Here is a 14,892-nt window from a genome sequence, read left to right as displayed (position 1 = left end):
AGTTCCTTTTGGAACAGACTGTGTTAACGGCTGGCAGAAATAAACATACGTATTGTAATAAGGTTGTTTTGGCCTTTGAATGGTTAAGCTGATACACTCATTTAGCAGGGAAAGTTCAAAGCCAGTATCATTCCCAACTGGATACAGTGAAACAGAGTTAAATATGACATCAATAACCACCAGACTAAAATCTGCATTTTTGTAAACTACATATATTTACTCAAAACTTTTTCCATCAGAGAAAAGAGCAATTATGCCATCTAAATTGCCTACAAAGTTCACGTTCCCAAGTAGCAAACCTAAACTTTGCAAGCTTCAAAGCATTTTATTTGAAGACAAAAAAAAAATCAGAAAGATAAACTAGGTCACTGTAAGGACTTGACACAACTGCTGAATATCAGATCTCTGATGTTATACGCGTATCTCCCGCTGCCTAAAAAAAGTTTTTGTTTATTTATCACTTGTAGAGCAAAAGTAAGAACAATAGACATTTGGATGCCTCAAACAGGAGAAGTGAAATTGAAAATGAAAGTCAGGAAGAATTTAAAGTTACCTAAGATGAATTTTAAACACTATTCATATAAATAAGCAAAACATGTAGCAAGGAAAGAATATGAACACAGTTAAGCCCGTGAAGTTAACATGTTTCAGCCTCCAGAGGCATCCAAGCCAAAAATGTAGCTACGTGAGGTCCTGGCTGACCAAAGACTTGTGCACAATCTCTGCAAGTGCAGACAGCACCGGGGGTGCTCACTGCCATCAGGGCCTGTTTGGTAACTGGAATGGTAATTTAGTGATCCACTGGCATAGACCGAGAGAGAACCCAGGGAGTGGTACTATCTGCAGTTGGTTTGGAGGTCAAGGACTGAGCAAGCAATGGCAAACAAACTGCCATGTCACCCACTCTGGCAGTCCTTTAAGTTCACGGTAAAGCAACAGCACCCTAGTGAGGAGCCCGCTGCAGCTCAATCCGGTTCTATTGCTGTTCTCTGCATTCAGATGCAATCCCAAAGGGTGTAAGTCTAGCAGCACTGCATTCGCAAACACTTAGCAGGAAAGACATTGCTAGAGCACAAACTATAATTTTCAAAATGTAACTATAAAATTCAAATCTCAATTCATCTCCTGGTCCTTTTACCAGTGAAGGATAACCCTCCCATTCCGCGACAAAGCTGCGTACTGGAGGATTCTTTCTAGCTCACACTTTGTTCAAGTCAGTATCCCAGAAAGATACGTGGCTAATCTTGAACCTCCACAACTAAACATGCTCTACTATGATTCGAGCCGTACATACAAAGTGGCAATCATGGTCTACTAGGGCAGAAATAATAAAGAACCCTTTGAAATGAACAGGGCAATCTGCCTGCTGTTCCCCATGTCTACCATACACGCCTCAGGCTATTTTTGCTCTGCTGCAGCAGTACTTTTTCAAAAAAGATAATGCTTTCTGGGGACTATTGTTACAGATGCAACAGCGACCTGCTTTTGAAATCCTGCGTTTTAACAATCATTGGTTGCTGTCTGAGGTCAGAACAAGATTTGTGTTTACTACAGAGAGAGGCCAGGATATCGTACAAGTCTAAATGCCATGTGCTCCTTACATGCTGGCTTCAAAGAATAAAGCAAGACAATTCTCTGTTTTGTTCTCATCATCAAACAAGATAACTCATTTCTCTGACCAGCAAAGACAGCAGGAACATCATATAAGAAGTCTGCCGAGAGAACAGACGACTTGCATTTCGTTATAGACTAATTGAGGAGAGATTCAATGCATTTCAGTTTCAGGTTTGTCTTCTTGTTTCTAAATTAAAATTCTTGTGATATTAAATGCAATCATGCTTCCATAACATACCACAAGGATACACAAATGACAAAGTAACCCCACTGATTCGCTCAGGGAAGCCATTCTAGGGGAAGGAGGAAAAAAAAACACATAAGATTAAGACCTTTGTTGGAAATAATCAGAGCTAGACAAGTTAATTTCATATAATGGCTTCTCATATTATGATAGATCAAAATCTCATGCTTAACTCTTTGCATTTAACTGCAAAAGAAGTAACTTCCCGAGGTCCACAACAAAGCCTATCACAACTGGTGTATTATGGCACTACGTCCACACTTCCTCTAGCCATTTGTCTTTCCAGACCGGTATTTGAGCACCTTTCCAGATGTGCTTCAAAAGTGTTCTGGGTATTATTCAGGCCTTCTATGCCATCAAAACATGCCAGACAAAGTATACCGGGGAAATAATAATCTGGAGTCAATCCGTTTTTCAGCAGACCAAGCGGCTTGAAGAACAAAGATGGTTTCTTGATCTTCAAGAAAATTCTCAACGGTCATCCTGAAATTCTCCACAACCGCCTCAACTGCATTCTGTCAAACTCCCTTTATGAGGCAGCTTGTCCAGACTGAGAAAAATCAGTCATATAGGAAAATTAGTTTAAATGAAATTACATACTGTAATTAGCTTGACAGAAGGAAATTATTTTTAAAAACATGCTAACCGCTTACAGCCAACAGCAAGAAGAGAGTTAGATGTCTAATGGTGTGAAAATCTGATTCAGTTGCAGGTTCTCTCTTTGTGAGGAAAACACTGGCTGAATGAAATAGTATCCCCAAAAAATACATATAATGGGCTATAAGACTTGACAGCACAAAGAATGGAATATTCATGCCTATGCCTAAGAGGTATCCAAAAGCTGAAACCTGATTAAGCCACCAAAAATGCACTGTGCTGGAAATTAGACTGTCCAAATTAGATTCTTATTAAAAATTAATCACACTAGGCCTATTCATCATCCTCACAGAGAACAGAAAAAAGGTAGTAAGAGAGCAGTCAAGGTCTTGGTTTGAATCCCAAGCTAGTTACTTTTCAGAAATTGGAATTTCCTAACAGAAATGAGTTATCACACAGACTCCAACAGATTCTTCTCTAACAGTTAGCAAAGTAGTGATGACTGCAACACTCGAGAGACTTGCTTATCTGTAACTCATCTCCATTATGGTGGCACCTTAGTAGAGAATGTTTTAGATGGCTTAAGAACAGTAAATATTTAAAATAGACACATACATATTTACTAAGTAAAAATAACTTTTAACCCCTTATTAAAAATTCTCATCACCATTTCAGTTTAATATAAATGGCACCAAGGGATCTACCATTTTCTTGGTATTTCCCAGCATGAAGCTTATCCACAACAAACTTAAGAGTGCAGTTCTCTCATCGATTACTGTTTTTTAAAGCATGGAAGGTTAACGCTAGGTTAATTTTTGTGTTTTCTAGGTGGATGTAGGTATGAAGGAAAGTGGGAAAATGAAGAAGCTGACAGCACTTTTGTTTTGTACTTTCTTGTTTTAGAGGACTTACATTACAAACTCATGTTAAGCCAAACACACTCTTACAACATAAAATATAATGTTTGATAACAAGAACTATGCTTCTCTCAAACACAGATGGAAAAACATATGCAAAGGAAACTCCTAGGAGTGTGTTACTGGACATCTGTTATTCTTGGAACAAAAACCAAATCATTTTCACTCCAGCAACCGTTTAACCAGAGAAAAGTATTTATTCGCAGTGCCACCTGCTGACAGCGTGCATGTCTGTCTGTGCATTTAACCTGATGTACAGACCACATTGCTACATGCTGCTCAGTTAGTCAGTGCCTTGTAACTGAGACAGGCATGGTTCCCAAAAGAATCATTGCTAAAACCCCAGTGCGCCATTTTGAAAGTTTACTTCCAAGTTATTTTCACTTATCTACCTGTCATTTCTAAACTTGTTGGATAATTTACACTCCTTTTTACAAATTGGCCTTACATCTAAAGCAATAAAGCTGTGAAGTACTACTGGGATTTTATTCATTTTTACTGTTACCAGTAGCACCACGGCAGTGACCCAGCACACTTGAGGAGTATATATTTAAAAGATAGATGTTCATGGATTTAATTGGATTGTGGGTATGGTAATTATCTAGAAAGTAACATACAGACTTCATTAGACTTCTGTGCTGTATCTTCTTCTCTCACTTTGCCAAGCAAAGGATACTGTAGAATACAAGAATGCACTGGGCAAGTCAGATGAGGCTAAAACAAGCACATGTAATTTTAAAACTATTCGTAATAATAGGACCGAGCACCAACACACAGCACTTTTTTATCCTCGGAAAAAAAGCTGAATAAGCATGGCATTTTATCACATTCTGAATAATTAAACAAAGAAACAGCTTGACGAGATTTAAACAAGCATCTACTCAGGAAGGTACGAGTATATTTAACAACAAACTACAAAACTTTGTTTTGAAGAATTTAGATGAAATGGACAGGATGGACAAGGAACACTTCATCAGTAATGAACCTGATGAGATAGCACATTCCACACACTACTGTGCTGAAACTCCTTTAGTCCTTTTACACTCAGTGGAATATGCAGGGAAAGGGATTATGTTTCTATCATCTAATTTCCAGACAACTCTTCTGGTATTGCAGAGAAGCTTTTTTTTTTTTTTAATTTTTTTCCTAGAACATAATCAAAAGCAGTTCATCCTGACTATGTCTGATCTTAAGCAAATTGAAAAAATACCATAAGTAGCACCTAAGTGTGATTTTAAATAATCTGGTATGTATGAAAAACTTACGAATGACATGGTGACAACAAGTATATGATGTCTATGGCAACATCCAACAAGTTATATGTATCGTTCTCAGTAAAAGTAATCTACCTCATCCACAAAGAGGGGAAATTCTTCTGGCAGAATCCAGGATCGAGGATAGAAGTTATATTCTACAGGAAACAGATCTTGCATTGTTCTCACTGCCCGACTCAGTGTAATTTTACGTACCATCTCTGTCATGCCTGGGAAAAATAACAGACAGTATTTAAGAGTGATGAGGAATCCACACTGAAGTCTCATCCTGAAAGTAAATTGTCGCATCATTACTCACCCTACTGGTAGGCACTACAGCCACTGCTTTCAATAAAGCTGAAAACCTTTCCAAGTTTTTAATCTGACAAAATACCTGTAGCATTTTCCTGACACATTACCTATTATATTACCATATCACGCAAGAAAAAGATCAATTTGATTCTCCAAAACTTAGAATAAAGAGAGGGAAAGCTCTAGTCCCATAGCAACTTCTGTCTTTGCTACAATCCAAAATTACAGCCCTAGCCTGCTAATATTCCAGGAATAGGAAACAATGTCACTTAAATATAACCTACCACTTTGTGTTTACTTCCCTCTCCTTTATGTAACTGTATCAGAAAGAACAGGCTGCTCTGTGAGCAGCAGAACTTACAAAGCCTGCTTTCTGCAGCTTTCAATCTCATGCTTGGATCTCCCAGGACTGGAGCATTCCAGGTTATTCTCCTTTGTTGATTGCATGCTTTTAAACATTACAACTAGGTCATGCTGCAGCTTCTGTCTCTGCGAGAGCAGAATGTGTGGGCTTTCTTTACCCTTCTTCAATAGAAGGAAGTCAGTAAAATCCAGCATCAAGTTAGAGCAACATTCCCGGAAACCACTTCTAGTTCTGAAGGACTCCGTGTTTCTTGACTGCTGTGCACTCCATTCACTCACCATGAGAACCCACAACACAGAGGTAACACTGAGATTTAAACCCCCAGAAAACTATACCATTTCCTATTTGAATGTGAACTGCTCATAGACAGGAGAAAGTTAAGGTAAATAGAGCATCAAGTTCGATATCCGAGGTTTCTTATTCTCACAGCATACAAACAGCAGCAGTAAATCTGAAGTAAAGCGCTTAGATAAGTCAATACCTAAGCTCCTTGCTCTTATTTAGAGAGATTTCAACAGAGATTAAACAACAAAAAAGGGAGTTTAAAAAAAGTAGAATAGTCATAATAAGATGAGGGCTGGCAAGAACTCTTCAATATTAAAAATCCATTTGAGTAGCTCTGCTTTGAGCTTCTTTCTGAGCTAGACCAAAGTATGAAGCAAAATAGATTCTTTCCAATCTGAAAAAAAAAATAAATCCAAGGATACAGCACCACTATCAATTATGCTATCAATAATTGCATAGTTAGTCCACTTAAATCATAACCTAAGACTTTTTTTCCCCCCTAAATTCATATATGAATATATTCTTTTAATTAAAACCTCTTCCTCTGTAAAACAAACTTCAGTTCACAAATTGCTTAAGGTACACATTCTGGTATTCACACCCCCCTAAGCAGATTTCACCTACCAAAAATAATATGCTAAAAATACTATCAGCTGGTTAGGCAGATGACTCTCACAGAAAATAGTAAGCCCAATAACAATTAATCATGTTTTGTAAGCACTCGTTCAAAATAGAAACATAAATAAGGTACCTGGAAACTTGTTGACTTGACCTGAGAATATATCATTATCGTGAAATGACACCCCGTGCCAATAGATATCGCATGGCAAGCGTCTGCCAAGAGGAAACTGGAAAAGAGAAGGAGACAAGTTTTGAAGCAAACTGGCAATACTCATTCATTCCTTATTTTTCTAAATGCTCATATTACATACAAATCATTCAAGAATAGTACTCTGTCAGTTGAAACATGCTCTGTATTGTGGTTGCAAAACTAAGAACATTTTTATCAGTTCAAGGCAGTTAAGTTCAAGATGTTGAATGGGAAAAGGCTTATAGAAGCAAAAAAAACAACTGCTGAGGCACAGGATCTATCTGAGAAATTTAGAGCTTGTTATCAACAACAATTAAGGCATGACTCACTTGTAATTTGAAATAGTATTACAGGGAATAAAGTTCATTAAGAAGCACTTAATTCCAGCACACGAAGGCAGCAATAGCAAATGGCTACAACTGGGAAATAAACAAAACCTGATAATGCTTTTTGCTTTGTTTTCCTTCCCAGTTTAAGGGGTGATAAGCAACCATCGAGGGAAAAAAATCACCAGAGGTTACGAATGAATTGTCATACTGCCAGTTACTAAGTTCTATTCTTAAATATATCACAATTTAGTACAAGCAATCCCGTGGCTTCTATTTCGTGCCCTCCCCTACAGCTCGATAATCCAAATCCCTTTTCACAGGTCGCACCCACACCAGCGGTGGCCTCGTCCCCACCGCGTGCGGCACCTCCACGTGCTCCAAGCCTCGCACGAGACATCACTGCTCCCTATTTCGGGGGACAGCCGTAGCCAGTTAGCAATGGTGTCGTAAAGTAATAGTAAGTTGCAACTGCCACGGCCTTCCTGAGCAAGCAGGTTTACATTGGTGTCCAAGCTGCAGTAAATTGAAAATGGATATTCAAGGCGTTATCTATCTCTCTATATATATTTGATTATACGTATTCATACAGTATTAATTACAGGCTATTAGTAGCTGAAAGGAATTAAAAGAAAAGCTTACAATTCAACTAATCGTTTGTTGAGCTTTCAACTGGCAAGGACTAAGGCAATTATTTCAACTGCATTCAGTATTCCAGCAACTTAAGAGCTTCTTTTCCCATTCACACAATATTTCATCATAAATGGTAAAATTGTAGAGCCAGCTTTCTGCTATCAGAAAGTTCAGTGTTTTTCACCTGAAGAGCCCTCAAACAGCACGGGCAATTACTGATAGCAAGTTTCTAATAGTAATAGCTAAAAAAAGCTACCAGCAGTAAAAACAAATGCCCTATATATATTAGCAGTTCCAACTACCTAAAGCAAAAAAAAAAAATCACTAATAAAAATCAAACATTTACAAGTTCTGTTACGGTAATAGTGGTTAGTTTTGTGTAAAAACAGGTACCCTTATTTCTCCTGCTGGTTCTCTTAGACATAGTCCCTTTATTCAAAGAAACCAAAACCCAAGTGACTTTATCTGCAACCCCGTGCAGATGCCGTTAATTACCACATGGAGCGCGTTCACAGGAGCCTGCCCTGTTATTAGGTTCCATCTTCTACAAATGAACAGGCTATACTTCTGACCACAGCAATTTCAGGATACAGAAAAAAAGAAACTTATAAAGCTTTTGAATGAATTACTTCCTTCATTTGCTACTTTAATTAAAATTCCAGTTTCAGTGAATAGCTTTGAAAAATTAATCTCAAGTGCTAATTTAGCAATACATCTTTTCTCTATTTCCTTACTCCTAAGGACGAAATACCCCAAAAAGCAGAGCTAGAGGATTCTTCACTTATTCCATTATTATTCAGCCTGCAAAAACTGTTTTTGTACATGTGAAAATTAATTCTGTTAGGCTCTGAAAGACAATCAGTGGCCTTAACCTTTCCACAGGTACCTCCAGAATACAGATTCTGTGTTAGGTCTCACACTATCCTTCCCACTAAAACCTGAGCAACTTATTTATTTATTAAATGAAATGGAAATGAAAGGAACAAAATTTGCATTTATATAACACCTTTCATCTATGGAGGATATCAAAGCACTTTACAAACACTGCACAGAAATCATTTCACAACAGATGAAGAGTAAGCACCTCTGGACTGGAAAGCGGAAGCCATTTCAGCCCAGAATCAGCAATTCAGATAGCTCAGCAACTTCTCTACTTCTGACATATCAAGATTATTTGGATTTATCCAACAATAGGATCAAATTCATCTCCTGGATATGCTGGAAAGGATTCTTTATCGTCTGCACTATACTTTTACATGAGAATACTGTCTGGAAAGGAATGAACAAGTCAGGTTTTTTGGCTCGCTGCAGTGCTTGGCAGATATGAATTAATCTTGCTGGGGTAAAACGGGCCTTCTGCCACCTCCCCAGCTTCTGGCCGATGGCAAAAGCAGGGTGCAGGCAGCCCGAGGACTTGGGGTGCTCACCGCTGCCAGGGGACAGAGCTAAAAAATGTGACCGAAGCCATCCCTGCCTCCGTCTGCCTGCTCAGCCTGGTCCTACAACCCGTCCCTGCAACCAACCGCCAACCCTTCAAAGAACTCATCTAAAGTCTTTTTTATTCAGAGCTGGGGCATTTGTCGGAAAAGACAAACAGGAGGCCACAAAGTGAAGTGTTTTCACAGCTTTGACACAATTAATAATCAATCACAGTCAAATTGTCTGACAGGTCATTTCTACCTTTTGATTGGAAGCCAATAACTTAAATTGTCTCGTGGGTCACATCAGTCTGTTCCATCACATTTAATGACAAGTTAAATGACTCGTCTTCTAGTCAGCTTCTCCTAGCATAAAATTTCAAACTATTTTATGCCTCTGTGCAGCTACTGAACAGCAAGACAAATGAAACGCTTGATGTTGGGACAGTTGATGCCTGACACATCTGCTTCTTCCATTTTCCTAGTAATTGAAAGCTAGCCAAATAAAATAATTTATTAAGCAATGAATAAACTCAGGATGCAAGCTCAATTTGTGCCCATTATTGCATTTGGCATATCATGTTCATTTAAAGAATCTGACACGCTAAATCAGATCGTCCAATCTAGCAATACCAGTAATTGCTTCGCTGGCATGCCTATTAACGTTTTGCAATGCTTTTTAAAAGGTCCACCCTGTACGTGGATAAACTGCTCACCGGTATTAGCCACGCTTAGTCTTTTTTTTCCTATACTGGCATTTAACACTAATATAATCAGGGAGCATACTGCAACTACAGCCTGCTACTGAAACAAAGCCCTTCTGGCAAGTCAAGGGAACCACAGAAAGGAAATTTCAGGATGTACAACTTCAAACAAAAGCCTGCATGACGCTGACATAATGCTATCCATCGGACAGAAAAAGCTATCAGTGAAAAGTAGTCCACTTTAAAAGCCTCGTATAACACCTGCCCAAGAAAACATTCAAGGCAACACATCCAGCAGCAAACATACAGAACAGAAACAAAGTGAAAGCAGCAACGGGAAAGGATGTAAGACGTGGTGAGAGAGAAGGGCCAAATATACCAAATCAAAGCCCAAAATGCAAACAACTGGAGTGTTTGCACTCCACAACACAACAACTCTGCAAACAACAGAGTGAAAAAGAGTGAAATACCAGCCCCTAAACCATTGGTATTTCAATATACACATTTCATTAATACCTCTAAGATTTTTTTTCACGTTATTTTTAAGGACCATTCAAGAAACTATGTGCGTTCCCTCCTCCAGTCCTGCTGTAACAGTGACCCTGTTTCCAAGGCTCTTTGGACATCAGTGATAATTATTTGAACACCACAGTGCTATTTTGCTAACTATTTGAGAGGAAAAGCATTCAAAATGTTATGCAAGTTCACCCAAAGAGGTTTCCCTGAATTTCTCTTCTTAAAGTCATTTATTTTTCTCTTCAAATCTAAACCAGATCTTGCCTACCAATTCCCTGCATCTGCTGAAGTCTGCTACCTTGAAGTCAATAGTCTGTCTTACTCCCGTGCTAGATTTTCATCCTCCTGTTTTCCACAATGCAAACAGTACTAGCTAGGAGACGTCGCTAATACTTCCCCTTTCGGTACGCCTGGGGGGATCTAAAAACTGATCTGACGCATACATTGATATGAGAAAATTGACAAAAGATAACGTCACGTTCATACCTGTTGAACTCTTTACTATAATAAGCTGAAAATCCTACAGAAATATACTGCAGGGACTTGTTTGAGAGGGATGAATTATTAGCCACCTCGATGGCACAGCCAGATGTCCCACAATTCCGTACCTAGTCATTTCTTTATTAGGAGTAAGAAAAGGCCACAGGGGGAAGCAACAGACTAAATGAAAAATATTGACCATCCTAACGGATGGAGGAGAAAGAGTATTGAGGGAGGCAGTAAACAGAAAAAGATTAAGTGATGCCAGAAGCAATCGCGGTTGTGGGATACAGAGCAGGAAGGAGAATGCCGATAATGCAGCGCGGATATTCCAGAGGAACAAGAGCACGTGAAACAAGTCAGCCTGTAGGACGGCCCACCGTGCCTGGAAAATCCAGGGGGTGAGGTACACCAAACAGTAAAATCTCAGGAATCAAGACAAAATTAACACAGTGACTATGGCTCATTACCAACAGAATCGACAAGGCTAACATAAAGCAGTAACTCAGAAACACAAGAACGGTACCATACACCCTGAGCATAAAAACTTAGCCAATAAGAACTGCAAAGAAAAATTAAATGTGAAGTGCCCCTTGTTCTGCACGACAGTTAGCACGACGTGGAGCAGAGCTGCTGACGGATCCCCGCGGGTGCACCGGGGAGAAGCGAGGTAACCGCACCGGGCTGGGGCTTCCTCCTCTGGGGCTCAACTCTGCACTGAGAGCAGCAGGGAACTGGACAGAGCTCCTGAAGCTTTTAACTCTGAAGTTAAGAACAACACAGAATGCATTGCCCGCCCCAAGTCTGTACAGATTTTCTTTATAAAGCATCAGGTGCAAAGAAATACCGGTGTCTGGTGAGCCCGGGGAAGGAGGGGGAGGCAAAAGGCAGAAGCGGGGAGCCCAAGGGCAGCTCCGAGGGGCAGGTGTGCCACCGACCACGCCGCCGCACAGAGGAACATTGCTCCCTCGGATCTCGGCCCTCTGCTTCGCTTCCCTCTTCCAAAAGGATTACAAGCACCCTTTTCTTAGCAAAGCTCCTAGAAACGCTCCCAGAAAACCATCTGTTTCCATAAAGGTATTCATAAAGCTGCTGCGGAAAGCTGCCCTTCGCCCTCGGAGAACAATTTAGCACCTGTGACACAACACCCAGCAGAAATCTCTTCAGGGCTTACACGAGGAGTTTAAAACCACCAGTTTTGCCCCAGCTCGCCTCTTCCCGTGCCTTCGCCGCCCCCCCCCCCGCTCCCCGCCGGGCCGGGCCCGGCCGCAGCCCCCCGGCGCCCACCTCCCTCCAGCGCAGCTGCCTCAGGCTGATCTTCAGCGCCTCCAGCGACGTCTTGGCCTTGGAGCTGTCCACCGTGACGCGGGGCCGCCGCCGCCCGCCTCGGCCCCCTCCCGCCTCCGCTCCGCGCCCGCCCGAGGCCCGCCCGCGGCACGGCCCCGCTGCCTCCCGCTCCTCCTCGTCCTCCTCCCGCCGGGCGGGCAGAGCCGGGGACCCCGGGGCCTCCGTCGCCTCCCGGGCTGAGGCGCAGCCCCCGGTCCCGCTCCCGGTCCCGCTCCCGGCCGCCTCCATCCCGAGCCGCCGCCGCCGCCTGGGCCCGGCCCCGGGCCCCGGCCCGCCCCCGCGCGTTGCCATGGCGACGCCGACGCCCGGGCGGGCGGGGCGGCGGACGGAGCGCGCGAGGGGCCAGCCGCCGCCGGTGCGGCGACGTCGCGACGCCGCCTCCGCCATGTTGGGAGCGGGCAGGGGCCGCCCGCCCTTGCCGGGGAGGCCATTTCGGAAAGGGGCGGGGCGCGGCGGCCATGTTGGAAGCGGGCGGCGGAGGCCGTCAGCCGGCGCCTGTCAGCCGTGGGGCTGCGGGGCTGGCACGTCCCCTGTCCCGGTCAGTGCGGGCGGGCGGCGCCCACGTCCCCTTACACCGAGATAAATCAGGGATTTTCTGCTGTGAGCTGCCACTGGGCATCGGCCCCTTTTCCTTGTCCTTGTCCGGTGATACCCAGCTTGCTGCCCTGGACTGATGGCCACTGTATGATTAAATAGTTTCTGTATCTACCCGAATTATTTGTACTGAAAGCTGCCTGGAGAAGCTGCTCTGGAGGTGTATGGCTGGCAGACCGACACTGGGCCTGTTGCTCGGGCACACGCTGCCTGAATGGCTCTGCAGCCCCAAATCCGCAGGGTTTGTACTGGAAACACCTCCCAGGGCTCCTGCGCTCAGGGTGCGTTCAGTGCTGCACGACTTCGGCTGAATACCGTGCTCCTGGAGTCACTCCAAAGAGCCATCTCTGTATTTAAACACGCTCCTACATTGCTGGAGGGAATCAAAAGCACAGCGAGAAAACACAAAAAAACGATTTGTCGTTTACAGTGCCAATAACTAACAATAGTACGTGCAGCTGTGTGAACCCCGCACAGTATTAATTTACCAGACACGATTAATCTGAGAACACGCGAGGGAACGGCACGGTGTCCCAAAGGACAGCAAAACACAGAGACGGGCAACGCCAGAAGCGGGACGGGGCCAGGAGGCTGCGTGGGGCCGGCTCGGGCAGGAGGTGGCGCTGCGCCCCCTGCAATGGGGCTCGAGGCGGGGACAGAGCCGGGAATTACCCGCATCCCGTGACATTGCTGTCCCTAGACTCGTTTTCTCGGTCTGTAGAAAGGGCAGGACTGAAACAGTATGTCGGGGGGACAAAAATCACTTGAATGAAAGCTAAACTTAAATAAATGCAGCAGAATTTGGGACTTCCAGTTAGCTATGAGTTAAAATAGAAATGTCATGTCAGGAGGATTAAGCTCCTGACTCGGGAACTCCAAAGACCAGGATGAGAGGTGCACGTATCTTTTACCTGCTCGACCAGGTTTAGAAACATCTGGATTAATGTCTCGCTCTCATCTCATGCTTCCCGGTAATTTTACAGAAATCAAGGCACAGCGTCACTCCCTGTCACAGGACATGCGGACCCTTTTCCACAAATCATCAGCAGTTTACAAGAAAGTTTGTTCACCCAGATACTCTCTAACAGCCAACTAGAGCATCAGCTGCATTCCTAACAGTGCCTGTGTTTTTTCAGTGCCTCGCCTATCTTCTGCCATTCACCCTTGTAGGCAAAGAAACTAATTAATTCATTATTTACAACATTGTGTCTTACAATGTGACGTGACCAGGAAAGTGAGATCACAGCTCGCCTTGCTTGCTCTCTGGTTGATATTAAATGACTTGCTTTTTTTATAGCTGAGACAATTCATAATTGAAAAGTTGGGAGCATTTCACTGTGCCAACAGGAGCTCGGCGGGGCTATAACTTCAGCAGCGAAGGTCTGTCCGGGGATTGCCTTTTCTGCGTGCTTCAAAAAACACTGTTTAAGGGCACATCCTGGCTGTCTCACCAACCACCACCAGATGGGAGCAACTGTTGGTGTCTGCCAACAGGAGTGTGATTTAAGGTGGTGACCCGACTCGGGCTGCCTCTGATTTTACTGCCAGGCTCCTGGATGAACACTTTTAAAAACGTATTTTAGAGATTTATCATCACCAATGCCAGCAGTGCTGAAGGAAAGCCAGGGAAATAGTTAAGATGGGTCAAGGCACTATGAGACTTTGGAGCACGGGAAATCCCAAACTAAATGATTGCAAAGGAAAAATATTTGTGTATCTAATTATTACATATCCACATTTCTTATAGCCTAATAAGGTACTAGTGCTTTCTCTATCAGAACAGCTGTAATACATCAGATACCTGGTTTGCAGTGTGTAGTATGGATAAAACCTTCATTTCATGTTGAGATAAATAGGGATGGTCTGCGGTGTACAGCATGAAGCCTGACTGTGCATGATACTTGGGTACTGCAAGGTCGGGGAGTAAAGTATAGGTTGAGTAGTAATGAGCTAGCAAGGTAATTCAAAGGGGGAGTGTATCCTGCTGAAAACTGCAAGCTGGATCTACCAGCAAAAGGACTCTTCGTTCATTTGCAGGATATTCTCACTGAAAGCCTAACTCTGAATATTACACTTTCGCAGTCAGTAAATTGAGCAGTATGGGCTTCTCATCATGACAATGCTGATCCAAGCACCTCTCATACTGAAGACGAACCATACTGCCAACCTGTGGTATACCAAATTCATGAATCAGACATGGGAGCACACTAAGCTTATGAGTTTAATAGGTCGCAATGTTTTTCTTAAACTGTGAATTTGAGTTCTAGTAAGCTTTTTTGTTGCTGAGTCTGGATCAAAATTTCTAGCGTTTCTCTAGCATTGTAAGAACAATAAATGTATTCTTTTCTATATTTTTCTTTTTTTTTTAAAGATAGCCCAGACAAGTAAAACATTAAGTGGCACATAATGTGTAAAACGAACATACAATCTTTTTAAAATATCATATAAAACTGGGCTCCTGCCAGTCACAAAGTAAG

General features: G+C 42.7%; 1 protein-coding gene across 6 annotated transcripts in view; it reads right to left on the bottom strand.

The window, feature by feature from the left end:
- The window catches only part of TTLL11 (tubulin tyrosine ligase like 11), a 55,997-nt gene that overhangs the window by 35,883 nt on the left and 5,222 nt on the right, over positions 1-14,892 (bottom strand). For 3 of the 6 annotated variants that reach the window (XR_013940938.1, XR_013940939.1, XM_080562036.1), the window contains exons 1-3: positions 11,762-12,223; positions 6,338-6,434; positions 4,722-4,855 (exon numbers count right to left, since the gene is read on the bottom strand). Coding sequence is in view for 3 of the 6 variants with exons in the window: in XM_080562036.1 (XP_080418162.1) it covers positions 4,722-4,855; positions 6,338-6,434; positions 11,762-12,208 (678 nt within the window). In the remaining 3 variants the exon portion in view is untranslated. Of the gene's footprint in view, positions 1-4,721; positions 4,856-6,337; positions 6,435-11,761; positions 12,224-14,892 lie in introns of those variants that run through there. The other 3 variants (XR_013940937.1, XM_080562038.1, XM_080562037.1) reach the window with 1 other exon arrangement.

The sequence above is a fragment of the Anser brachyrhynchus genome, assembly GCF_964034855.1.
Source record: "Anser brachyrhynchus genome assembly, chromosome: 19".
NCBI classification, from domain to species: Eukaryota; Metazoa; Chordata; class Aves; order Anseriformes; family Anatidae; genus Anser; species Anser brachyrhynchus.
This window is presented reverse-complemented; position numbering and strand designations above follow the sequence as displayed.